The following is a 25,387-nucleotide window of genomic DNA, read 5'->3' on the forward strand; positions in this document are numbered from 1 at the left end:
ATCCACAGCCATATGTCTTTATAAATAGAGTTGTTTTAAAATGACCACCATATGCAGTCTAGTTTAACGAAATTCCAGAAAAGTAGGTAATATGTGGATAATCCAGAGTTAATTCCTGAACATCTATAAAAAGATTATCTGCTTTACAGATAATCCTTGATAGTCAAAGCAATGCATTGGCTTTCGGGTCTGAAGTGTCTTGTGTGGGTGTGAGTGTGTGAGAGAGTTCTTTAAAAGCCAGGCCAAACTAAACTGTAAGCTCTGTCTGGACAGTAACCTTCTAAACCAGCAAAAACTAAAGATGTGCAGGTAAGTTCTTATTGCTTTGTGTTGGCTTAAAAGACCCTGTTGTTGTGGTCTTCCCAGCATGGAGGTGGGAGTCATGCATATCACAAATTGTTTCCCAGGTGCCTGGATTTTCAAAGCAGTGACAGAAGTACTGGCTAGAAAAATCAAGAGTTAAATAGAATATTTAATATTTGGGCCTCTATTTCATTCGTTGGAATAATACTAAGCTTAATTTTCTTTTTCATTGAAAGAAAAGCTATAAAAATATCAACTTTATCCCTCTATTTAATACACACAGATTTTAAAATCATTTTGCACAGGCAGATGCCACTGGTCATGATCCTATGTACTGATCCTATGTACCTTTGTTTAATTGACAAAGGTTCTAAACAGATGGAAACCATTTGTGCCCAGGAGTAGGTCACATGCCTCTGGTCTACGAGTTTGATGATCACAACAGAGGCCCAGGCACAGCTTGCACTTTCATCCAGTGCTATCTTGGAGGACACTAGCTTTTGCTAACAGTAGCTGTCATTCAGTTCAAGTGATTTCCTCTTGCCTCTGCATGTAGATTTAGCATTTCCTGAAAGCTGCCTATGATGGGCCCTACCCCATGTGGGCTCCTACAGAGGTGGTTCAGACATCACTACCTCGGTTCTGGGGCTCAGATTGTTCTAGGGGAGGGTAAACACCAGGCAGTAAAGAGACTGCCAAGCACAATCCCATGGTGCCTCGGAGCAGGGGGCCTGGCTCCTTGATTCTCACCCAGGCCCAGCCCTACCTGAGGTCCCCTCTCTCCTCATTTTCTCCACCCTTCCAGGGACTTCTTCTTATCTTTCAGGTGGATCCAGACAGAGACAGGCTCAAACCCCACAGTCCCCAAATGTGCAATGTCCAGATGAGAAATGCCAGAGTATCACTTGGGGTCCCCTTTTGGCTAGTCCTTTTCACACCATAGATGGCCTTTTTTTAAGTGACGGAGCTGCCTCCTGAAGGGACTGCATCTGGTGGGTCTGGCATCATGGCCCCAGCTCCTTCCTCTGCAGCCCTCACTGTGCTGTGCTGATGGCCTTTCTGTGCCTTTGGGCCTGAGCGTGACTCAGGGGCAGGCAGGGGCTGTGATGCCAGCCACTGGGGCAGCGATGGAGACAGCAGCTCAGCAGGGGGACACCATGGCTGATGAGGCACGAGCTCTGTGCAGTCATCTGGGGGCACTGGATGCGATGCTAGTCTGGGAGCACAGGCTGGGTGCACAGGAGGGATGTGCAGAAGGGGTGGCCCATTTGGCTCTTCCTGTCAGTCTTTGCCACGAGGACAGTCTCCCTGAACCATGATCACATCCCAGCCCAGGGCTGGGGGTAGAGAGAGGTGCCCGGGATATTCGTTCCTGCCCCTGTGCGTGACCAGAGGGGTGGACATGTGAACACCCCAGCCCCTCTCCCTCAGGACCATGGGTGACATTACCATAAACCTGGCAGGTGTGGACATATGACCCATCTAGAGGACTCCTGTACTTAACATCCACTGAACACAGTTGTCTGACCTTTGGTCACACCAGGGTAGCATCCTCTCCTGTTCAAGAGAAAAGACAGTCACCATATCCCACGCAGTGCACACAGATGCACAAGACATGGGTGTATAAAGAGGCATACACACCCCTTCTCTGTCTTCCCTCTTGTTCTGCTCTTCACCACGGGAAGCAGCTGAGGGCAGGTTCAGGACATTCAGAAAGTCCTAGGATTCCACCATGAGAGGAAGAAACCAGAATGAGGCCAAGAGAGTAGACAGCTGGACCCAGAAATGTGCGTGGAGAGGGGGCAGTTAGAAGAAGATGGGAAAATGGCTGTGTGGGAACACTTCCTTTTCATTTTCAGCCACGTGATCCTAGCAGCTGGGAACCCTGATGGGGAAAACTTGCATAGCCGTGGGGATATTCGCAGCTCAGGTGCAGATGACCCCGACAGGCAGGCAGGCAGGCAGGTTCAGGGGCAGAGCTGGCTGGAGCTCCCTGCCAGGAGGGGAGACCCACCGGTGGATGTGAGGCATCAAACTCTGCTTGGTAACGCCACTCTCTCTGGAGACCCTTATGTCCTCTGCAACAACCACGTTACGGACTTAAGCAAGTGGTTTGATAAGCAAGCGGTGTGAGACGGTAGGCTGGCTGAATATTCCAGAAAGAGTCTGAAACTGCTAAAGGTAAAGATGACTTTTCTTTAGAAACAGAAGTCTGATTCTTCTCCTCTCTTGGAGTTTGGAGGGTCCTTACTTTCCTCAAAGGACAGGAACAATGTTACACTGTATGTTACGGCGGGTTCCCTCAACCCGTGCTGTCTAGACTCCGTGTGCTTTCACTTAAAAAACAAAATAAAATAAAAATAAAAACAACCACTCGCCACCTAGGCACCACTCTGCCATCTTAAAACGATTTCTGGCAGGAGAAGAATGCTTCATTCAGGAGCCGCCCTGACGGGGACACCGGCGGAGGCGCCGGGGCAGAGGGCAGCCCCTGGGTCAGCAACCAGACCCAGGAGCCCACCTCCCTCACCTAGCCTTTGAGGGTCCAGGCCGCAGGCATTTTCCAACAAAGACAGAGAAGGCACAACCTCCTTTATCTCAGAGACTCTCCCCCTTTTTTCAAATTTGACAGTCTAAGGCTCCTCAGAGAAATTGATGCCTTAAGAAGTCAAGACTGAGGCTTGTCGGGTGGCCGGCTGACTGTTGGGGCCTGGAGTGATCCCTCAGCCATCCGTGTGCAATTAGCCATGGGAGAAAAAGGTAATTTTTCAAAAGATCCCTCTGTGGCTGTTCATCCAGCTGCTCAGCCAACACATACTCTCTGCATTCCTACCATATGCAAGCCTTCCACCAGAAACATTTTCCTCAACTATTTGTGGCAAAAGAGTGTATTATAAGAGTAGAAGCATATTCAAGGAAGAGGCATCTAGAGAGTGATCTGTATTTGCTGATAAAGCAACATACCATTCTTTATCATTGCATCACTTCTTTTTCAAACACACGTTTTCCAAATGGAACAAGTAGTTATGGGAAAAATGCACTCCATTCTGTATCAGATACAAGGCCCAGAGAAACACCGTTCTCCTTAAAAGAACCGCTGTGATGGCAGAATTGGAATAATCTGATTTCCTCTCCTAGTGGGGTAGGGTTCTTGCTTTCTGATTTACCTTATGGCTGATTTTTTTTAAAAATAAAAATTTTGGCCAGGCATGGTGGCTCATGTCTGTAATCCCAGCACTTTGGGAGGCTGAGGTGGGTGGATCACCTGAGGTCAGACCAGCCTGGCCAACATGGTAAAACCTTGTCTCTCCTAAAAATACAAAAAAATTAGCTGGGCGTGGTGGCGAGAGCCTGTAATCCCAGCTACTCAGGGGGCTGGGAGGATGGCTTGAACCCAGGAGGCGGAGGTTGCAATGAGCCAGGATCATGCCACTGTACTCTGGCCTGGGCAACAAGAGCAAAACTCGGTCTCAGTCGATCAATCAATCAATCAATGAACAAACATAACAGATTTAGAAAAACTCCAAAGAGCAATTCTGGGTGTGCCCTGCTCATGGGAGAGAGATGAAGCCAAGGCCCTTCTGCTCAAGCCTTGTTAAAAAAATCCCAGTGCTTAAGTCTGAAGAAGGTTGTACAGGGCCAGATAAAAGCCACACAAAGCTGCTTTGACTGTGAATAATAAGCAGTACTCCCACAACCCACAGCAGAGAAGGGGCTGACCCAGCCGCTCCTGCTCAGGCCAGGTGGATTCACATTGCAGGCTCCCAGGGCTGGTTAGGCTGGGCTGGGGCTACAGCTCCAACCTCTAGCAGGTGGTGACAGAAAGGACACTTGCGGCTACTCCTCATTTCACCCTTCTGGCAGGAGCAGATCCCTGACTTGGTCTGATATGCTAAACATGGGTAAGAATTTCCAATACTAGGCTGAACGATCAGGCTGAGGAACTGACCCCCTGTCATGGAGCAATCTGCTACGGAAGGGGAAGAGGCCTCAAAACAGTGGTGGCTTAAGAAGTGATTCCTTTCCCAGCTGTACGATCCACAGGAGAAAATGCAGACATGTGCAGGCATGCACCGTGCACATGCACATGTGCACAGAATGCATGTGTAAACACTTCCAGCCACACCTTACAGCAGAGTCAGCTCCAAACCCACATGCCTGAGAAGTCACTGATAACACAGCAGAGCCTTACCTGGGTCTCTTGTCCGAGGCGGCCACACACATGTGCTGCGATGGCACCGCTGTCCACTTCTTTGCCTCCACAACGAGAGCTTCTGCGTCCACCAAACCAAATCCATAGAAATGGCTAACTGAAAAGACAGGCTCGTCAGAGCCAGGCTCTCCTGCCTTGCCCAGGAAGGGAGCAAGGCTGGCTCTTGCATGTGCTGGGCCCCATGGAGGACAGATGGACTATAACACTCGAGGTCTCCTCGGGGTCCCAGGCTGCAGGACAGGTCCCTCTGAGGGTTGCTCAAAGGTCCCAGCTGCTTCTCTCTCTCTGAACCCAACTCCTTCTGTTTAATTTAGGAGTGTGGGTCAGGAAGCATGTCCCGTTTTGGTACAGAGAAGAAGTGCTGAGAAGGTCTAGGACCTCTTTTTTTGAGACAAGGACAGGTTTCTTTACATTAAAAGGGCTTGTCAGCGTCTATGCTCCCTGAATCTTAGACCAGACAAGAGAAACAAAATCTGAGACCTCTTGGTTCACACAATTACCACGTGCCCAAAATGCAGTAACACAAGGCTGTGCTTATCTTTTTTGCCATTTTCTTTCCCTGCTGAGTTCCCAGAGCGTTCCGGGAAAGCAGCATGGCACAGCACAGAGACAGGCTTGCGAACTGGCCCAGTCCAGTATTTAATTTGGCCAGGGCAGGGGATTTTCAAAGTTTAATTTAAGAGGCAAGGTCAAGAACTAGATACAATCTATTTTCCTATTTAATTAGGCCAAAATTGAAATGTAGGTCAGCTCTTGTTACAGCACACCACTACCACCAACATTCCCGCAAAACGAAGATCAACTGGGCCCAATCAATGGCCTCCTTATTAAAAGGAATGTCCCTTGGCACTTAGGGTAACTATGCTTGACCTGTATTTTACAGATAGTAGTATCAGACTTGGTGTCAAATTAGTTAGACCTGAGCTTCAGAAAAAGTTAAAAAAAAACAAAAATTCCTCCCTAACATAAATACTATGGCCAAATGAAATACTTTTCAGTATACCTGATAAGAAGTCAGGTACACAGGTCGGGCACAGTGGCTCATGCCTGTAATCACAGCACTTTGGGAAGCCAAGGCAGGTGGATCATGAGGTCAGAAATTCGAGATCAGCCTGGCCAACATGGTGAAACCCCATCTCTACTAAAAATACAAAAATTAGCTGGGCATGGTGGCGGGTACCTGTAATTCCAGCTACTCAGGAGGGATTACTTGAAGGAAAATTGTTTGAACACAGGAGGCAAAGGTTGCAGTGAGCCGAGATTGTGCCATTGCACTCCAGCTTGGGTGACAAGGCGAGACTCTGTCTCAAAAAAAAAAAAAAAAAAAAAGAAAAGAAAAAAAAGAAGTCAGGCAAACAAAGCCAGTGGCACTGTCCTATAATTACCTGCTTCAAAGGCTGCAGATAGTTGGTTTAATCAAGCCCTGACCACGGGTTGATTTCATGGTACCTAGGTCTGTACCAGGCTGGGCTGAGGGTAGAGGCCCCACTGTCCTATGATTTATTTCTATAACATAGGGGCTGGCCAACAGAAGTTTTATAGTTAGAAAGTAACTTACAAAACTATCTCATTGTCCTCATTGTACAGATGAGGAAACTGAAGGCAAGTTTCAAAATCACAGAGTTACTCAGGGCTAAGGATGCAAGTTGCCCTTAGGTGGCACACAAACAAACAACATTTATTTTAATAATTATGGATTTGTTTTAATGCACATTAGAAAAAATACATAACTATATATCAAACCTATGATTAACTAGATATAGTAGAACTTCCTTTTTTTTTTTTTTTTGAGAAGGAGTCTCGCTCTGTCGCCCAGGTTGGAGTGCAGTGACTGGATCTCAGCTCACTGCAAGCTCCGCTTTCCGGGTTTACGCCATTCTCCTGCCTCAGCCTCCCGAGTAGCTGGGACTACAGGCGCCTGCTACCTTGCCCAGCTAGTTTTTTGTATTTTTTAGTAGAGACGGGGTTTCACCGTGTAGGCCAGGATGGTCTCGATCTTCTGACCTCGTGATCCGCCCGTCTCGGCCTCCCAAAGTGCTGGGATTACAGGCTTGAGCCACCGCGCCCGGCCAGAACTTCCTTTTAAAATACAATTCTTTATGTAAAAAAAAAAATAGTGAGGGCAGTAATTTTTGTTTTAAGAGATGGAGTCCTGCTGTGTTGTCCAGGCTAGACTCAAATTCCTGGGCTCAGGCAATCCTCCTGCCTCAACTTCCCTAGTAGCTGGGACTATAGGCATACATCATTGCTACTGGCTTAAAGAGAACTATGAGTAAATATTGGTATAGGTGGTGTCGAGGTGTGGCAAAAGTTATAAAGTTTAGGAGACCCTAGACTCTTGTGACCTGAGGGTTCTTCCATAATGTCAGTGTGAGCTTCCAGGATACTTTTCTTAAATAGCTGTGCATGTGTTTAAACTCTTGTGACACACAATTAATAATAACAATTAATGCTATTTGGAGATTCCTTTTAAGGAATTCATAACACCTCTTCCTATACATTCCAGGATCACCCAGTGGTCCACTAGAATGTCATTGCCGCACCTTTATGACCCGCGCCGTTCACTTTCCAGTCACTCGCTTTCAGGTGGGCCGGCCGGGATGTCTTCACTAGCAGGTGCTGGACGTCCCTCCAGGTTAACTGGCCGCTGCAATGACACAACACACCCTAGAGTCCATAGAGATCAACAACAGCAGCAACACAAGCCACTCAGAGGTAGGAGGTCGGGAGCCGACCCATGGCTGAACTTGAGCAAGCCCCTCAGGCTAAGGATTGCATTCCTTGGCAAGGGTTTATTTCACCATCTCTTTGTAAACAAGTTTCCAGCAACTAAATCCCAAGGAGAAAAAAGGTTCAATGGGTGACCTAAAATTCATAAGCATTAAAAGCCTAGCCTTGCTGCCAAGCTCTGCTTGAGTTTACACAGAGCCATATGGGAAATTCTGAAAATACATATAATAGTAAATGTTTATCAACTACTTGGGGCTATTCTTCACCATAATAAGCAAATACTACAGTGCCTAAGAGTACGTTCAAACCATGATTGGCCGAGATTCCATCCTGTGTGGACCCACTGGCTGCAGATAATAATTCAAAATTTTAGTATATGATTCTAAATTTATAAGATATTCACTTTGGGGAAGTAGAAACATTTCATCAAAAGAATATAACATGCCACTAATGTAAGTAAATACACAGATGATTTTTTAAAAAATTCTAAGACATATGTGCTCACCCTTGCTTTTTGTGTGTGAGACAGGGTCTCGCCCTGTTACCCAGGCTGCAGTGCTGTGGTGTGATCTTGGTTTGCGGCAACCTCAACCTTCTGGGCTCAAACAATCTTCCTACCTCAGCCTCCCAAGTGGCTGGGACTACAGGTGTGCACCACCACACCTGGCTAATTTTTACATTTTTTGTAGAGACGAGGTCTTGCTATTTTGCCCAGGCTAGTCTCAAATTTGTGGGTTCAAGCAATCCTCCTGCTTTGGCTTCCCAAAGTGTTAGGATTACAGGTGTGATCCACCACACCTGACCCACCTTTTTTTTTTTTTTTTTCTAACACCTCTGAAATCCAGATCCATCTTATGATCTGATACCTCTTATAAGCCCCTTTGCCCACAGCAACCAGGAATGGGTTACACTGCCTGGAGGTGCTGAACTTGGTCCTGTCTATTCACAGTGTCATTTTCAGGTCTAAATAACTCTCAGCCTAAAAGAACTCTTCAATAGTTACAAAAATTCTAAGAGATATGGATGTATTGTACAATTGGCAGCACTTCTGGTTTCTGTGGTACATAAAAAGGGTGCATCTTACAACTTTATGGCATCTTGGATTCGATGAAATATAGTGTGAGAGTAGTATAAAATAAGAGCATTGTTCCTTTCTTCTAATCAGTATTAATTGCTATGGAATCTGGATATTTGAACATACAAGCTTTCTGCAAGGCTGCTTTTAAACATGGTAAAGATAACACCTACATGTGATCAGTAATAAAAGGAATGTATTTTTGCCCTATCAAACAGCTGAGTGAAAAGAAAGATGTATGGGCTCATGGTTCCAGCCCCAATTTGACAGATAAATACTTATGGATCTCTTATTCCTTTTTTAGTCGATTAAATGGATGCCTATCTAGGACTTTCCACTCAATCAGAAAATTAACCAAGAATAAATGAGCATCTCTCGAGTCCAAGGCTCTCAACTCCCTAATATCACAAACACATACTCTTTCTTTCCAGACCATCTTCCCAGGGCTCATCGGGATGGAGGTGACCAGAAGCACAAGCCCCAGGCTTGTCTTTGGTGCGTGTTTACTAGGAATGCACGCCATGCCACATGTGCTGCCTCAGGGAATATGACCCTAGGAACATGGACAAAGTAAAATCGGGGGAGCTGCTGCAGCTGAGGGGGACTGGGGACGCAGAAGAGAGAGTGCTGAAGTGCCCAGCTGCCTCGCCCTCCCCGATGGAGCCTGCTCGGATGTCACAGGTATCTCTCTAGTGGCCCACTCTGTGTATGGGTGTGTGAAGATGTATAAAACACAAAATTTACCATTTCAACCATTTGTAAATGTACAGCTCAGTAGCACTAAGTACACTCACATTGCTCTGCTACCGCCACATCCATCTCCAGAACTTCTCACCACCCCCAAATTGAAACTCTGTCCCATGGGACACTCAGTCCCCATTGCTCCCCTTCTCCAGCCCCTGACAGCCACCATGCTACTTTCTGTCTCTATGAGTTTGATGGCTCCAGGTCCTCATGTAAGTGGAACAACACAGGATTTGTCTTACTTCCCTTAGCACAATGTCGTTGAGGGACCTTATCATAATCTGTATCAGAATCTCCTTCCTTTCAAGGCTGAATGATATTCCATGGTGTGTACAGAGCACACTTCACTTATCTCGTCCTCCATCATGGACACTCGGGTTGCTCCCACCTTTCAGCTGTTGTGAACCATGCTGCCATGAACATGGCTGTGCCAATATCTACCCAAGTCCTTCTGGATATACACTCACAAGTGAGATTGCTGGATCGTCTGGGGAGTCTGTTTAATTTTTTTAAGGAAGTGCTATACTGTTTTCTATGGCGGCTGCTCTGTACACTTCCACCCTTTGCCCCCTCTTTGCCTGTTTTCCTACGAGAAGCTCACCCATGGCATTAAGTCTTGGGGTACACCCCTTCCCTGGGCTCACACTCTCCAGGCTCCAGCTCTGGCCTCCCCTGATTTCTCCAATGTGTTCTTGCTGCTCCTGGCTGGTCACTGGCTTCCTTGCTGTCTCTCCCCATCCATGTCTGGTGGCCCAGTCTCCAGGCCTTTCCCTGCCAGGCACACCTGTTCTCCTCCTGCATCCACTGGCCTTCCTGCAGCCCACACGCCAACCTCACTGTTAGGGGAGGATTCTGAGGCCTCAAGTAGCCCATGGCCACGCACCCTGGTGGAGAGGTCACAGGTGCAGGCTTTGGAATTTAGACAGTGCTGACATGGCCACACCCCATGCTGCCCGTGCAATCTGGCAAGTTACTGCTGTGTGTCAGCACAGCCTACTCAAAGACGGCTATAGCCAGTCCTCCTGGAAATCTTGAATTTAGGTGCCGGGAAGTATGACCTTTGGAGTGGAGGACAGAATGGGTCCAGGGAGTGAGAAAATTTGGAACCATTTTCTTATGAAAAAATCTATTCTATTTTTGACTCTAGTAATAAAATCACAAATATAACTGCACGGAAAATATGTCTAAGAGATGATGTTGCAAATGTTTTTTGATGAAGAAGGGATGTTTGAAAAGTACCAAGACTGTCCCAAAACCATTGGACTCCCTTTGCAGAATTCCAACACGTGTGGGTCTTCCTTCATTCTGGCTGCACACTGTCTGGGGGCCCTCCCCAGACTCTTAGGGAGCATCTCTACCCAGAACCATCTGGCTTTGCCCCAGTTCCTTCCACAGCAGTACTGAACAGAGACAGAAGGCAGTCCTGAGGCCAACCAGAACAGGCGAGAGCTATCCCAAGCTGCAGATCTGCTCAACACAGGCTTTCAAATCCGCAGACATCAACTGTTCCTTCCCTGACCAATCCTGTAGGTGTGAAATGCTTTAGATTGACATTGTTCCAAATGATGTTTGCCTGATTCGCCACCTGTATGTTTCAGAGGAGGAGCTAAAATGATGAGGAAGATGACCGTCTGAGCTTTCATGTGCCCACTGACCAAGTTTAAGGGGACAACATGTCCCGAAGCAGGGTTTGTTTTCTATTTAGCTCTTTGCATGTTTCCAATAAGGAATGGAGGAAAATACAGTGCAAGGAAGGGTAGAGTATGCAAATTTGAGTTTCCACACAAACAAGTAATTACTTAGAATTTTTAAAAAGAGGCTCAGGACACAGAAGCTAACATTTTGGCCTGGAAATTAAAAATATCAAACTGTTTCTTCGTTAAATTGGTAGCATTTGAGTGTTATGCTCAGTTTGTCTTGTGCAAATCCACATGCAAACATACGTAATTACAAGCATTTAGGCATCCCAACCATTCTTTTTGAGTTATTTAAAAACTCATCTACAACAGATGGCTACTGCAGAGGGCTAGTTTGTTCTCTGCCAGTTGTGATGACTAAAGTACAATTTGGTTTTGACCCTATGATTGCATGTGCAGTTAACTTGCTTTTCTGTCTGAACCAACGACACATACACAACTCAAGAGTTTTTCTTGATTGTCAATTTACAAGTGAAAGTTCCTAAAAAGAAGCTAAAGCAACCTAAAGTGTGATCTTGGTGTGAGGTGCAGAATCAGAGGCAGGCCTTGGGCTCTGGCCCAACCAGCCCCCGTGTCCTACAAAAGGTAGGAGACTTGGGCTTTAAGGAAGAAACCACTTCACGTCCATCAGGATGGCCTAAAAGAAGGAAGGAAATTTTGTTACGTACTACAAATGGGTGAACCTTAAAGACATTATGTTAAGTGAAATAAGCCAGGCACCAAAGGACAAATCCCGTGTGATTCCACTTACATGAGGCACCTAAAGTAGTCAAATTCATAGAGACAGAAAGTAGAATGGTGGTTGCCAGAGGCTAAGGTGGGGGTCAATGGGGAGTGTTATAGGCTGAACTATGTCCGCTCCAAAATTTATTCATTGAAGTCTTAGACCCCAGTACCTCAGAATATGATTATATTTGGAGATAAAGCCTTTAAAAAGGTAATTAACATAAAATGAGATTATTAGGGTAGGCCCTAATCCAATACGACCAGTGTCCTTATAAAAAGATGACACAGCAGAAGGGGAGAAGTCAGCTTTCTGCAAGCCAAGAAGACACCAATCCTGCTGACACCTTGATCCAGGAATTCCAGGCTCCAGAACTTTGAGAAACTAAATTTCTATTGTTTGAGCTGCCCAGTCCGTGGGACTCTGTTACGGCAGCCTGAGCTGACTAACCTGGGCAGCTGTAGGTAGGGCTGCAGGCATAGGGTTTCAGCCTGGGAAGAAGACACAGCTCTGGGGGAGGGATGGTGGAACAGGGCGCACAACTCAGCAAATGTGCTTAATGCCACTGAGCTGTCCACTTCAACATGGTGAAAATGGCAAATGTTATATGTATTTTACCACAATATGAACTTTTTCTTTTTTAAAAAAAAGGAAAGTGGGAACTTACTTTGCTTCTAGAGCCAAGGCGATGATGCCAGCCACCATGGGGGCAGAGACTGAGGTCCCGGTGTGGCCATCGGTACAGCGCTGACGCAGATCGGTGGTGACCTGGGGAGAGACAAGCACAGTGAGGCGGTGATGGCAGACAGGCTAATTCACTCTCTGGAGAAGGCAAGGCTACTTCAGGTGCCACTAACTGGCAAGCGTGACCCTGGGTCCCAGGAACAAATAAGGTGTTAGGCAAATGCATCTCTCAGCAACCACAGGTTTCCACAACATCTGGTGCTCCCTGCTAAATCACTTTGCAGGAAGACAGAGAGGGACAAGGAGGCCAGCTGGGAGCACAGACCATAAGCTTTGATAATAATAGATCAGCTGGTTCCCTCTCTACTGCAGAAGCTCATGTGGAAAAAATGGTAAAACAACATGAAACCAAGAAGCACCCCACAAGTCCTCCTCCCTGGGTCTGCTGGACTTTGTGCCCTGTCACCAACACCCAAGAATACCCATGGCAAGACCATCAGAGTCCGCACTAGTGACCCCTAAGTCACCCCCTGACTTCAGAGCAGCTAGAGGTACCCAGGTGGCTGAGAGAGTTTCTGCCTTTAGCCAGCAGGTCATAAGTAGGGTCCTCCACCAGGATGTCCTTCTGAAGAAGCAGATCAACCTGGCGTGTTCTTGACCTCCCAAGGCCGGCTGCGCAGGGCAACAAGGCAGGCACTGCTAGCTGGGGGCTCTGCCTGCCCTCCTCGGAGGCACTGGTCCAGGCTAGGTGTGGGATGGAGTCTGGACCTCACTACCGCTCGGGCTGACGTGTATCTCCCTTTGGACTGAAATGGGAAGCAGGTGCTGGGGGTTCAGCCTGTGTGGGTTTAGCTGTGCTAGGTGGGATTGTGGCCCCCATCATCTTTGTCCCCTGGTGTTATTCCGATGAGCTTTGCAGATGGAGTTAATGTTGGTAGCCAGCCAGCCTTAAAGCAGGAAGATGATCCTGGATTCTCTGAGTAGACCTGGTGCCACCACAGGGCCCTTCACCTTGGAAGAGGAAGGCAGCAAGGCTGTCAGAGAGAGGAAGCATTAGGACTAGACCCACTGCTGCTGGCATTGAAGAGGGCGTTGAGGAGCAAGCCAAAGAATGTGGGTGGCCTCTAGAGGCTGAGAATGGGCCCCAGCTGACAGCCAACAAGGAAACGGGAAATTCAGTCCCAGAACCACAGGGACCTGAGTTTTGCCAACGCTGCCAACAGCCCAAGTGGGCAAGGAAACAGACTCTCCCTGGAGCCTCCAGAAGGAACCACAGCCCTGCCAGCACCTTGGCCTCGGCCTCGCAAGACTCAAAGCAGAGACTCGGTTGAAACTCCTGGACTTCTGGCCTACAGGACCATGAGATATCAATTTGTGCTGTTTTAAGCTGCTAAGTTTGCGATAATTTGTTATGGCAGGAATAGGAAAGTCACACCCACCCACCACAGGGCTCCAGTAGCCGATTTGCCTAAACTTTGAGAATCAGTTTCACAGTGAGAGCAATGTAGATCCTCTTCCAAACTCAGCACCTTCCTTGCACACGTTTTAGCTGGGCCAACAACTGTCTAGGGAAGTGGGGGTCTGGCCTGTGTCACACACACAGGAAGATTCGACAGGAATGCCAACAGAGACTAGCTTCCTCCTTGCTTGTTTCAGTGGGGCCAGGATACCTCAACATGGGGAGGGCAGCTGAGGGCATGGGAAAAGGGACAAGAATGCCCCCTCTCTGAGCCCAGCATCTTCATATGCAAATGGACACCATGATATAGATTTCAGGGGTTCTCGGCAGATCACAGCTGGGCACCTGAACATTCTTGTGCTTGGTAAATGGTGGCCAGGAGGAGAAACTAGGGTGGCTGGGCAGGAGGCCATGCTCCCAAGAGCATGTGAGGCTCACAGCTGGTTCTCCAGCGTCAGAGAAGGTGGTCTTGGGGAGTGAACAGAGGGGCCTACCCTGGAAGTGATGGCTGAACCAAGGTGGACAGCCCCTCCTGAGTCCTAGTGCTATGCCTGGGATACAGCTCCTGTTCAGTGAATGAACATACCCTCCTGTTCTGGTGAGAGATGCTTTCTTTAGGTTTTACTCCTCTATAAAGAGTCATGTCTCACCATGGGACCTCCCTCGCTCCAGGTGGGCACCTGTTCACATTCCTCAGACTCAGAGGGACAGAGAATGCAGGGGGACAGGGTTGTGATTGCCATTAAAGTCCTGCTGAATGCTGGGACTGTGATACGTCGACTGTCCTGAGCAGCACTCGTCTCCCTGGAGTATGTCTAAGAGGACTCAGAGCAAAACCCGGGCTCTGGTAGAGCTGAAAATAACACTGTTCATACTGTCAGAGCAGACTTCCCGGGCAGCGACCAAGACAAAGTATGTTTTCCCTTTTACCCCTCTCCAAACTATGCCCTTCTTACCCACATACTATTGCTCATGGAAGAGAATTTAAAAAGAAAGAAAGCAAGAAAATCAAAGCATTTTATAGCCAAGGCATATGCACATGCATGGCATACGAACATACATGCTGACGTGATTCGTGCTGCAAATAAAGCTGCAAGTCCTGCTTCCAGGGTTGACAGACACCATCCTGCCTGCACGCAGTCCATGTTATAAACTGTCCCATAACTTAGCGAATTCGAACTTGCATCCATTCGGCCAGCAAGACTATGTTGGGTTTTGGCACAAGTGTCTGTCTAATAAGACCCCAGCAAGTCTGGGCTCAAAGGAGCTGGATTTCTACGTAAACAGGACACCATTCAGCATCTCAGCTGCTCGTCCCAGGGGTGCGTACTCGGGCAGAAAAGGAAAATAACAAATTAATACCTTAGTTAACCAGCCCAAGTCGCTACCAGGCTGGTGACGGAACGATGGCAGCTGACCTTTCGCCGCTGAGGAGCAAAGCACAGAACAGGAAGCCCGTATGCTCCCACAGAAAAGTGTAAAAATAAATTTGCGAATAACTTCTAAAGATGTGGTTGAGCAGCCAGAGAAATGAAAAGATGCTAGTGAGCTTTAAAATTTAACCATGTCTGGCCAGCTCCATGGTCTCATTTTCAAAATGTCTACAAGTCAACTTAATGACTGTGCATTTCAATTCTGCATTAATTTGAACTGGAAACCCTCCCTTCCTCCTTTTTTTTTTTTTTTTTTTTTTGTTTAAGTAGGAAAGTATGTAGGGAAAGAAAAAGCATAAATTCTACTGGAGTACTAAAACAGTTACCTTTTAAAAGATAAATCATGCTTATGTTCACTTAAGTGAGTGGAACAGACAGAAACCACTGCTCGACTTAAAAGTGTCCAGGAAAAGTATTTCTGTAGCAACAGAATGCCTAGAAAAACTCTTGGATTTCTAGAATGTCTCAGTATAAAACCAAGTCTTTCTCTTACTCTATTGTACATGCTGGAACTGGATGGGTTCATTGGATTCCAAGAGATGTGACCACAGAATTTCAGAGTTAAAACAAGACATCATGAGAAGGAACCTCATTCTTAAATAATATTTTTAGATCTCTAAAACCAGAGAGGGGTTTAACTGCTATTTCTGTGCAAAGATTAGAAAGCCAGTGTCCGAGGAAGGCTGCCAAGGGACTGGGGTTTACCTCGAGGCTCAAATTGTTTGCCGATGGGTGAGGCTGGGACCCTGGGATCCAGAATAATCTGGCCTCAATCTAACCCATATTTCTGAGAAAGGGAGAAGAAACTCATTCCCAGAGGGCTGCAGCACACACTGTAAGCACTCCAACTTGCCAGGAGAACTTACGATTTTTCGCTCATAAAAGGCTCCGCTGCTGTAGGTGGTCGCCAGGGTGGAGGCGCACTCTTCCAGGTACCAGGGCTTGTAGCCATTCTCGGTGGCGCTGCTGACGGAGATGGTGTAGATGCTGTTGGTGTAGCCATCACACGAGCAGTAGTCTCCCTCTCTCCCACCGTTCCCAGATGCCCAGACGAAAATGGAGCCCAGGCCCTGCCGGCCCTAGAGGGAACAAGAGGAACAAGGCTTAGCCCCGCAGCCAGAACCTCGTAGGGTGGGTCTCACCCCCGACCTAGAGTCCCATCTCCCAAATGTTCCTTCAAAGGGGATAAGAAGGGTGCGTTCAGACCATCTGGATGCTGCTGAGAGCATGGTTTTGGGGGCTGTTTCGATTTTAATGGTGTGCTTTTGCCTGTGGCAGCGCCCTAAAATTGCAGAATCCCAGGCTCATAAGGGGGAAAGCGGCCAGAAAGACTCCTCTGTTCCTCACAGGAAAATCCAGGGTCCCAACACAAGCTGCTCGATTCCACAGCCATGCCTATCATTTCCATTATAATGACCTAGGATCAAAGAGACCTAGCAGTGCTGCAAATAACACTGAGATTACAGATGATGGTGGAATTTATAACTTTAATTTTTCTGGGTTGAAAGAGCTGGTCTGGTGGGGAAAAGAATGATTTTTCTGGAAAACATACTTGAAGAAGTACCCTTCTTGCATAGTGAGAGGGATAGGACCATGAACTCTGGGTGAAGACAGAATAGGTGAAAAGGGTTATGTCCAGGAAGCTGGTAGCAGCTTGTGGGTGTCCTGTCAGAGCTCCCCATGGTCTCTGCTGTGGGTAAGTATCAGGGTGGTCTGATTTACATCACTAGCCAAGGGCCTCATTTGTGTGTAGGTTTTCTTTCCTTTTTTTTTTTTTTTTTTTTTTGGAGACAGGGGTCTTACCCAGGCTGGTCTGGAACTCCTGGGCTCAGGAGATCCTCCTGCCTCAGCCTTCAGGGTAGCTGTGCTTACAGAAGTGCGCTGCCATGCCCAGCTGTGCACCGGTGTACATTGTTAAGAACGTACACACAAAAGCAAGCAAGTCTTTGAAAGACAGCAGCTGGTCAGGGCAGATTCCTGAAGCTCTGCTCTATCCCATACCCACAGGATGGATGATTTCTGACCACAATGAGAATCATTCCAGCCACAAATACCAGCTAAAGATTAGCGAGTGGAAGACTGAACTGACCAATATAGTCCAGATGGCTGGATGGGCTGGTGGTACACAGCTGGCCCGAGAGCAGGGCCAGCGTCCACTTCCACGGGAAACTGGAGCCACTAGCTGGCTACCACATCTCTACTGAGGACCCTCCTTCCCAAACAAATGCAGGAAATTTATACTTATGCTCAACAATTGGCCAATTTAAAGATAACTTGCACCCCAATTCTGCAATCCCCATAGAGCCAAATTGAAGTCTGCTGCTGACCAAACATGTCACACTCACTTTCGGAGCACAATGACTGGACCTGCCTGCTCTGTACACTCACGCCATGGAGGTTTGTAAACCAAGGAGACTCCAGCTCCAACTTGAAGCTCCCAAGAAAGCCCACAGGAAAGTTCTTGAAGCCCACGCAGCCCCGCTGCTTAAGGCTGCCTTGTCCACTCTGCTTTCTGCATCCGCAAGGTGAACCTTGTCTGAGTGGCCAAGAGCTCAACAGAAAGGTCACTCCCAGAAAAGCTAACCTTCTGAGAAGAAGGCACAAAGAGCTCAGGAAGGTGGTGTGTGTGTGTGCATGTGATTACATGCAGGAAGAGATTCAGCTGAAGCCGGTTTAAAGCAACTACAATGCAAATCAAAAGGTATTTAACCCATCAGAGCCTCTCCTTATTCCAGGTGAGAATTAGTCCTAGACACTGCCACTCCTAACTCCCCACCCCACTTGAAATGACTCATAAAATGTCCTTTTGCAAGGTGGAGCATGCAACCTTACTGTTCCAGGAGCAGAGAGAATGGCCAAAAACAGTGCTCCTCAAACTTGAATGTGCACACCCTGGAGTCACCTGGGAACCCTGTTACAATGCAGACTTGCACCCCAAAGTCCAGGGTGGGCCTGAGAGTGTGCATCCCTAATGAGGTCCCAGAGGATGTCAGTGCTGCTGGCTCTGGACCCCACTTTGAATACCAAGAGCCTGAAATGCTCAAGGTTTGCATTTACAGCATGCACCATGCATTTATTATGAGACCAACCCACCCTCATAGGTGTCAACGTATCAACAACCTTTCCCCTCCTTAAAACGGTTTCTGGGAAGGAGACATGGAAATGAGGTGAGGAAACAGTCAGATCTGAGGAGTGTAGAGATGTTTTAACTGTCTCTGAAGACTTTATTTTCATTTCCCAGATCTTCCAGTGGCTTCATGGGAGCCATGGGACAGAAGCTGTAGGGGACATTTCAACCCTAGCCGTGAACTTGCACTTCTTTTCAGTAAACTCACAACTTCAACCCAATCAAATCGTATTTCAGAGTCTTCCCTGGGGAGGGAGAGCTCATTTCATGAGCTCAGAAGCACTGCTACTGAGGGCTAGCAAACACCGGCTACCTGGAGGCGGCCAGTGTCTTTAGCCACAGCAATGTCTAATCGCCCTTCTGAATAACCAGGTGTGAGAGGAGTAAGGCTTCCTAAGGACCAACATTAAACAGATCTTTATGCCAAGTTACAGCTTCTGCAGTCTCCCACCACCAGACCACATCATCTACCAAAGATAAAGTCGGATTTTACAGAAGATTGTAGGTGACAAATAGGGCCACAAGGGGGAAAAACAGATGGGGGAATGTGGTTTGGTTTGAGATCATCAAATTTCTAGGAGGATTTTCAGTGACAGATTGAGACAGGTGCAATTTAAGTTTCTCTGTATGACATATTTTACTTCCAAATGACGAAAAAAAAAATCAAATGACCTCAGTATTTCACGAAACTGTGACAAGGATGAGGGGAAACCACATGGTCCCCTCTGCAACTTTCCCACTCCCCTGACAGCTGGATGAAACCAACACTGCTCAGAACTCAGAATGCAAAGATCCCTCTGCAGCTCCAACCTCCCCAAGCCGCGCACAGGCTCAGTGAACCAGACAGCCCAAACGATCACTGCCAAACCACCAGGACCCCTCCTGGAGAGAGGGTGCCTCATCCTAGGAGCTCCATCTTTGGAAATCATCCCATAGAAATGACAGACGCTCCACAGTAACCCCATCCAAAGCAATATGTTCTATGCAGGAAATGCCATCTCCAGCTTACCCACCCTCTCCGAAGCTTAAATTTAGCTTAATTTTTAGGATGTCTTGTTTGTCATCAAGACGGAGATCCAAGCGATCCAGTGAGTTGGGGCTGGGAGCCAAGTAATGGAAGGGTGATTTATGTATTCGGCAGTTCTTGGTGGATAGCAGCGGACTTGGTCATACCTGAGTCTGCCAGCACTCACTCGGCCCAGCCTCGGGCCTGGCTTGAGGGCTCAGCAGCCTGATTGAAGCTGCCTTGGTGTTTTCTTGGAGGAATGGAGACAAAGGAAGCTGTCCAGTGTCACAAGGATGCACACTAGGTCCCGTGCTGTGTGCGTGCATGTGTGTGTCTACACTGCCCCTCTTCCTTAATTTTCCTTCTCACATTGAGTGTCTGGGTGAGTACTAAACTTGGAGGGACATGGGGGTAGATACCCCGTATTTGGTCATTGGTTTCTCAGGCATTCAAGCCCTGAGTGGTTGGGGGGTGGGGGCAGTAGAGGAGGAAGCTTCTGTCTCACACTTGCAGAATGACACCAAGTCCTTCAGAGGAGGTGCAGGCGGGTGCAGCTGGCAGGAGGTAGAAGATGCAGTGTAGGCCTGATGCCCGGGAAAGGTAAGAAGTGGAAGAAACTCCAGGGTTTCAGCAGGGCAGCAGGGCAGCAAGGCAGCAGGCCTGGGGGGTCTTCTAAGAGAAAAATGCTCATCCCCATAAGAGGAAAGTAATAGATAGTGACCAAACTCAATGCACCCAGGAAAGCAATCAAATGATATTACTTAGAGAAAGGAAATCATGAACACAGTTTAAAAACAGATTCCTCCTCTGTGGGACAGGACTCGGGGGTGGGCACAGAGAGGCAGAGAAAGACTGTTTGCAATATAATCTCTTCCTATTATCTCACTGACTTATTAGCTGTTTATGAGCCACTGTGTAATCACTATGCATGGGTTATAATACGACGAGAACTTTAAAAATATTTTAAATGATATAAATTTAATGGGCTTGACTCCTGCCACCACCTCCCCATTCTCCCATCCCCCACAGGAGAAGTCAGAGAAGCCTGGACTTCCTGCTGGAACTCCCTGTCCCCACTCCATACAACAGTCACTGACCACACATTGAACTTTGGGCTGGGGCCTGTTCAGCCACCCAGGGCCTCCTGGAAGCTGACCACAGCTCTGTCTGCCTGCTCCAAGAAGCTGTTCTCACCCAGAAATCTGCCTTGCCACCCTGCTTGTAAGAACTGGCTCATCTGCAGCCACCCACTCCCCCTTCCTCAGCCTTCCTGACACACAAGGATCCGGAACCAAAGACCACAGAGTGGCTGGCGGGTGGCCTCGCAGGAGCCTGCCAGCCTCCCCTTGGCCCATCAGCAGAGAAGCATCTTTGCTCTGCCTAGCCCCTTGTGAGGTTCTCCTGGAGAAGTTCGAATTGGGCTGGGCTGTGTGCTGGTAGGGGACACCCTGACCACTGCTTCCTGCTGCAGTGCGGCCTGGGTGAGTACATACCCCGCGATGAATGCAGAAAGTTCCACGGCTGGGTGTTTCTAAGGGCAGGTGGGCCGAGGCCCCTGCATAGTCCAAGTAACAGGCCAGGGGAGCTGCCTTGGACCCCTGTCACCCACCTGTGTACCCCCCTTCAGCCAGGGATAGGTAAACTCCAAGGCAGAGAGGGTCGTGCTAGCAGTGACCACCTGGTTGTCACTGGAACAACTGTTCTGGAACAAGGCAAAAACACTTCTGCTCTCATTGGTAAAGAGCCACTTCTCAGACTCCCCAAGTGACTCCTCCACACTGGCCCTGGCACCTGGCACAGCAGAGTCTTCCCAGTCTGGTTTCAGGGCTGTGGCCAGTGTCACTCTGGTATTTAATTGTTAAAAATGTTTACTGTCACCCTTGTCCCAGAGTGCTCCCTTGTAGCCCTGGGTTACTCACACCTTTTTAATGCCATACTCGAAAGCCTGCTTAGCCAGTCGGCCGGGCCCATCCACCGTCTTCCCATCGTCGTCTGGCCCCCAGCTGGCACTGTAAATGTCGATGTAGTTGGGTCTGATGCCCAGCGACTTTGCCTCGACAACATCTGTGACGTCGCCATCCAGCATGCGGATGCCTGAAAGCACAGAGGAGGCTCAATGTCGGCACCCAGTGCTCCGGGCACACAGCGACCGGAACCCGGGCCCAGGAAACTCACACAAGGACACTGTATCACAGAGTCCCTCCCCAGCAGGGACTGTTCCCTGTCATTTTGCAAAACTGGCTCCTCTTCTCCATGCTGGCTGATGTGAAAGAATTAAAATGACAACTCAGGCCAGGGCAACAAAAGAAACCAAGCTACTTCCTAAAGAGAGAGTTTAGTTTCCCTCAGTGCTATGATGTCCTGCTGGTATCTAACAATGCATATTTCTGTTTCTTATTTTAAAAAACAAGAACTATTATAATAATAATAATTATTACTTTGAGACAGAGTCTCACTCAGTCACCCAGGCTGGAGGGCAGTGGTGCAATCTTGGCTCAAAGCAACCTCCACCTCCCGGGTTCAAGTGATTCTCCTGCCTCAGCCTCCCGAGTAGCTGGGACTACAGGCACACACCACCATGCCTGGCTAACTTTTTTATTTTTAATAGAGACAGGATTTGGCCATGTTGGCCAGGCTGGTCTCGAAAAGTTCCACGACCTCAAGTGATCCACCTGCCTCAAACTCCCAAAGTGCTGGGATTACAGGTGTGAGACACCACTGCCAGCTAAAACGCACATTTCTATAACGGAACTCCAGAGCCTTTTCAACTCTCCCAGCTGTTGAGAGTTCACATCTGTTTCTCTTTCCTTTATAATTCTACTCTGATGTACAACTTACGATGTACCAAATAATGAGGTTTCAACCTGGAAGACAGAGGCCTCCACTCTAGGTTATAATGGAAGGGACTGGGGTCTTGGACTTCGCTAGCCAGCTCATCTCAATTTGGGTTTGGGATCTATGTACCCTGGAGGGGTCTGTAGAGGTGGGGAGTCCAGCTTCCTCAAGAGCACCCCAAAAAGAGAGGGGTGAGGGGCTCCCACAAGTCTCTCCCAATGCCTGCCATCCCAGCCAGGGGTCTCCCTTCTTGCCTCATACTTCACATCTGCCTTTATCACTGGTTGCCCTCTGCAGCCAGAAAGTCGCCCAAACAACAGTGCCTCCCCCAGAGAAGGCATCTGAGAAAGGCCTAGCATGAAACGGGGAAGCAGAGGGGTAATGACGGCCACGGACACACTCTTCCTGGATTCTAGTAGATACAGAAAGTTGACTTCTCTGGGGCTCCGGGAATCTTGCCACCCGAACCTGGGTCAGCTCTCTTCATGGCCACTTGACACCCACAACTCCCCGCTTAGAGGCCCCTGGGAGCCCCTCACCCACGGGGCCCAGCTCTGTGTGTGTGATGACCATGCCTTCATCAAGACAAATTCTAAATCTTAGAGCTATTTAAGACGCAATGGAAAAGAGGACTTCTTCTGATTATAAGAATAGTATATGCTCTTGCCCAAAGTTTGGGAAATAGAGAAATAAGCAAAAGTATTTTGGCTATTTTCTTTTCTTTTTTTGTTTTAGAGATGGGGTCTCATTCTGCCACCCAGGCTGGAATGCAATGACACAGATCATAGCTCACTGCAGCCTCGAACACCTAGGCTCAAGCAATCATCCCACCTCAGCCTCCCAAGCAGCTAGGACCACAGGTACACACCACTGCACCTGGCTGGTTATTTTCTTCTAGTCTTTTTCTTTGCCTCTAGCATACACCTTCTTTCCAAATCCTTTTTTTCCCCTACTGAGCTTTATACAGAGCATTCCCCTGTGCCATTAAAGACTCTTCCAAGGCTTAGTGGCTGCAGCTCCCTGCCACCATGCACACACCACTGGCCCAGGCAGCCTTCCTTCTGAGGTTCACCTTCTGAAGTAGGGGTTCCCCACCTCACCCACACTAGTCTGCGCCTGTTTGTTCTATATCCCAGAATCTACATCAACACGTAGTGCATACTCAAAAGCAGAAACTTTAAATATGATTGACTTTAAAAAACAAAATAGTGACTTTTCCCTGAGGTTAAAAGAGGTGGTGTAGGACTCATGCAGAAGAGCCACAGGAAGGAGACCCTGGAGGTAACACCCTCCCTGGGCGCTCAGGGACTAACATTTTATGTGAGTGGAATCCTACTGTCCCATCCACTTAAATGATAATCATGGGTAAGCTCTTTTGATGGAAATTGATGGGCAGAGATCCCTAACACATATATTTCAAAGGTTCTCGTCCTATAATCTTTCACCCAGTAGCACATGGATTATAAACAAATAACTAAATGTACTTCTTGACTTGCCAGGGTAAGAAACTTCCAACCTAAAAGGAATTTGAAGATGATTTTGCTGCAGTAAATTCTTCCATTCCATCCATTCATTCTACCCAGTTTTGAAGGTTCAGGTTTCCCTAAGGTTTTCCCCTTAACATATACGCTGAATTTTCCCAGGCATGAATCAAGACAGAGAATACAAGAGTCACCACAGACAGTTCTTGGGAGGCCAGGTAGGGTAGCTGGTAGTGGGAAAGGGAGGACAACTCTAGGGCTCAGCACGTTGACCTTAACACTTCGGTGGGACACCAAGCTTAATGGAAACTTCTGCTCCAAAAGCCTGAAATTGTATTCAAAATCATTGTCAGAGAAATTTATACCAAAGCAATAGCAAGGTTGAGGCATAGGAGACATCAGAAGTTCAACAGTGCTAGAGCCATTTGGCAGTGTCAGCCAAGTGGGCATGGGCAGTGATTGAGGATGGGGCTGAAGTCATGGGAAGAGCCATCTCTTTATAGCTTGAAGGCCTTAACAAAGAGCAGCAGGAATAAATTTAACTTCTGTGTTATCTATCTTCTCTTCTGGCTCCACCTATTTCCCTTCCTCTTTCCTACCTCAGCGACCTGGCTGCAGCATGGCCCGGGGAAGCCACTAGTATCCAGGCACTGAGATAGCACAGGGCAAGTGGACTTAGATGCCTTGACGCCTGCTCCCAAGCGGAGGCCCACAGATGGAGCTGTCACCCACAGTGTGCCTCGGAGCCTGCAGGAGGGAGACAGGGCATGCCACGAGTGAAGACCTTGCCTTCACCAACAACTGTGACCAGGTAGTGACTTTGAAGTTCTCCCGTCTCGCTAGGCCTTAGTCTTCTGCATACTGCAATGATGATAGTTATCATATATAGAGGGATGTCAAACAAATGAAATCGGATGATCCGTGTAAAGGGTCTGGCACACAGTAAGCATTCAACGTGTGTGTTTGCTGCTAGTTTGACCCCACCGAGCCTCAGTTTTCCCATCTGTAAAAATGGAAGTAGTAACAATAACTGATTGGTTTTTCTTTTTGTTTTCTAAAAACATATGACTTGATAAGCACAAAAGATTGTATGTCACATACACGTTAGTTATAAAGCCTAATAAAAAAATGGATATCCATGAACCCTCCACCCCTGATGCAAGAACAGGAACATGACCCACTGGGGTACTCTACTCCTGTGTCCTCCCTGTCACTCCCCGGTTCTCAGAGAAAAATGATCAGAATTTTTGGGTTATTCATGCCATTGCCTTTTTTTTTTTTTTTTTTTTTTTTTTTGAGACAGCGTCTCACTCTGTTGCCCAGGCTGGAGGGCAGTGGCGCCATTTTGGCTCACTGCAACCTCCGCCTCCCAGGTTCAAGTGATTCTCCCCACCTCAGCCAACCAAGTAGCTGGGATTACAGGCGCCCACCACCACATGTGGCTAAGTTTTGTGTTTTTTAGCAGAAACAGGGTTTCACCATGTTGGCCAGGCTGGTCTTGAACTCCTGACCTCAGGTTATCTGCCCACCTCACATGCCATTGCTTTTTAAATACTACTAGTTTAATACAATTGTATATATGCTTAAGTGATATATTGTTTAATTTTGTTTGTACTGAGAATTAATCCTTTGTTGGTAATACAGGTTATAAAAATCTCCCAGTGTATGCTTGATCTTCTCACTGTGTTTATGGTATCTCTTGATAAACAGAGGTTCTTAATTTTAATAGAGCAAGAGCTCACCTCCTTGTGAAGATCAAAGGAGTCATAACAGGGGCCAACCTTCTCCGGGTTTGTTGGCATCTATTGTAAGGTTCCTTCCCCGCTTTTATAGGCAGGGCAGAGCCACCTCTAGGCCCAGCCCACATGGGCTGAGC

The 25,387-nt window shown here is 47.7% G+C and overlaps 2 protein-coding genes across 18 annotated transcripts in view; both read right to left on the minus strand.

Annotated features, from left to right (window-relative positions):
• The window catches only part of SELENOS (selenoprotein S), a 219,340-nt gene that overhangs the window by 107,250 nt on the left and 86,703 nt on the right, over positions 1-25,387 (minus strand). The window lies entirely within an intron of this gene.
• Positions 1-25,387, minus strand: part of PCSK6 (proprotein convertase subtilisin/kexin type 6) — a 191,290-nt gene that overhangs the window by 79,403 nt on the left and 86,500 nt on the right. For 9 of the 17 annotated variants that reach the window (XR_012415493.1, XR_012415494.1, XR_012415492.1 and 6 more), the window contains exons 7-11: positions 21,117-21,289; positions 15,929-16,141; positions 12,154-12,254; positions 7,060-7,163; positions 4,496-4,613 (exon numbers count right to left, since the gene is read on the minus strand). Coding sequence is in view for 10 of the 17 variants with exons in the window: in XM_045396062.3 (XP_045251997.2) it covers positions 4,496-4,613; positions 7,060-7,163; positions 12,154-12,254; positions 15,929-16,141; positions 21,117-21,289 (709 nt within the window). In the remaining 7 variants the exon portion in view is untranslated. Of the gene's footprint in view, positions 1-520; positions 1,861-1,944; positions 2,023-4,495; positions 4,614-7,059; positions 7,164-12,153; positions 12,255-15,928; positions 16,142-21,116; positions 21,290-25,387 lie in introns of those variants that run through there. The other 8 variants (XR_012415496.1, XR_012415495.1, XR_012415497.1 and 5 more) reach the window with 4 other exon arrangements.

The sequence above is a fragment of the Macaca fascicularis genome, chromosome 7, assembly GCF_037993035.2.
Source record: "Macaca fascicularis isolate 582-1 chromosome 7, T2T-MFA8v1.1".
NCBI lineage: Eukaryota > Metazoa > Chordata > Mammalia > Primates > Cercopithecidae > Macaca > Macaca fascicularis.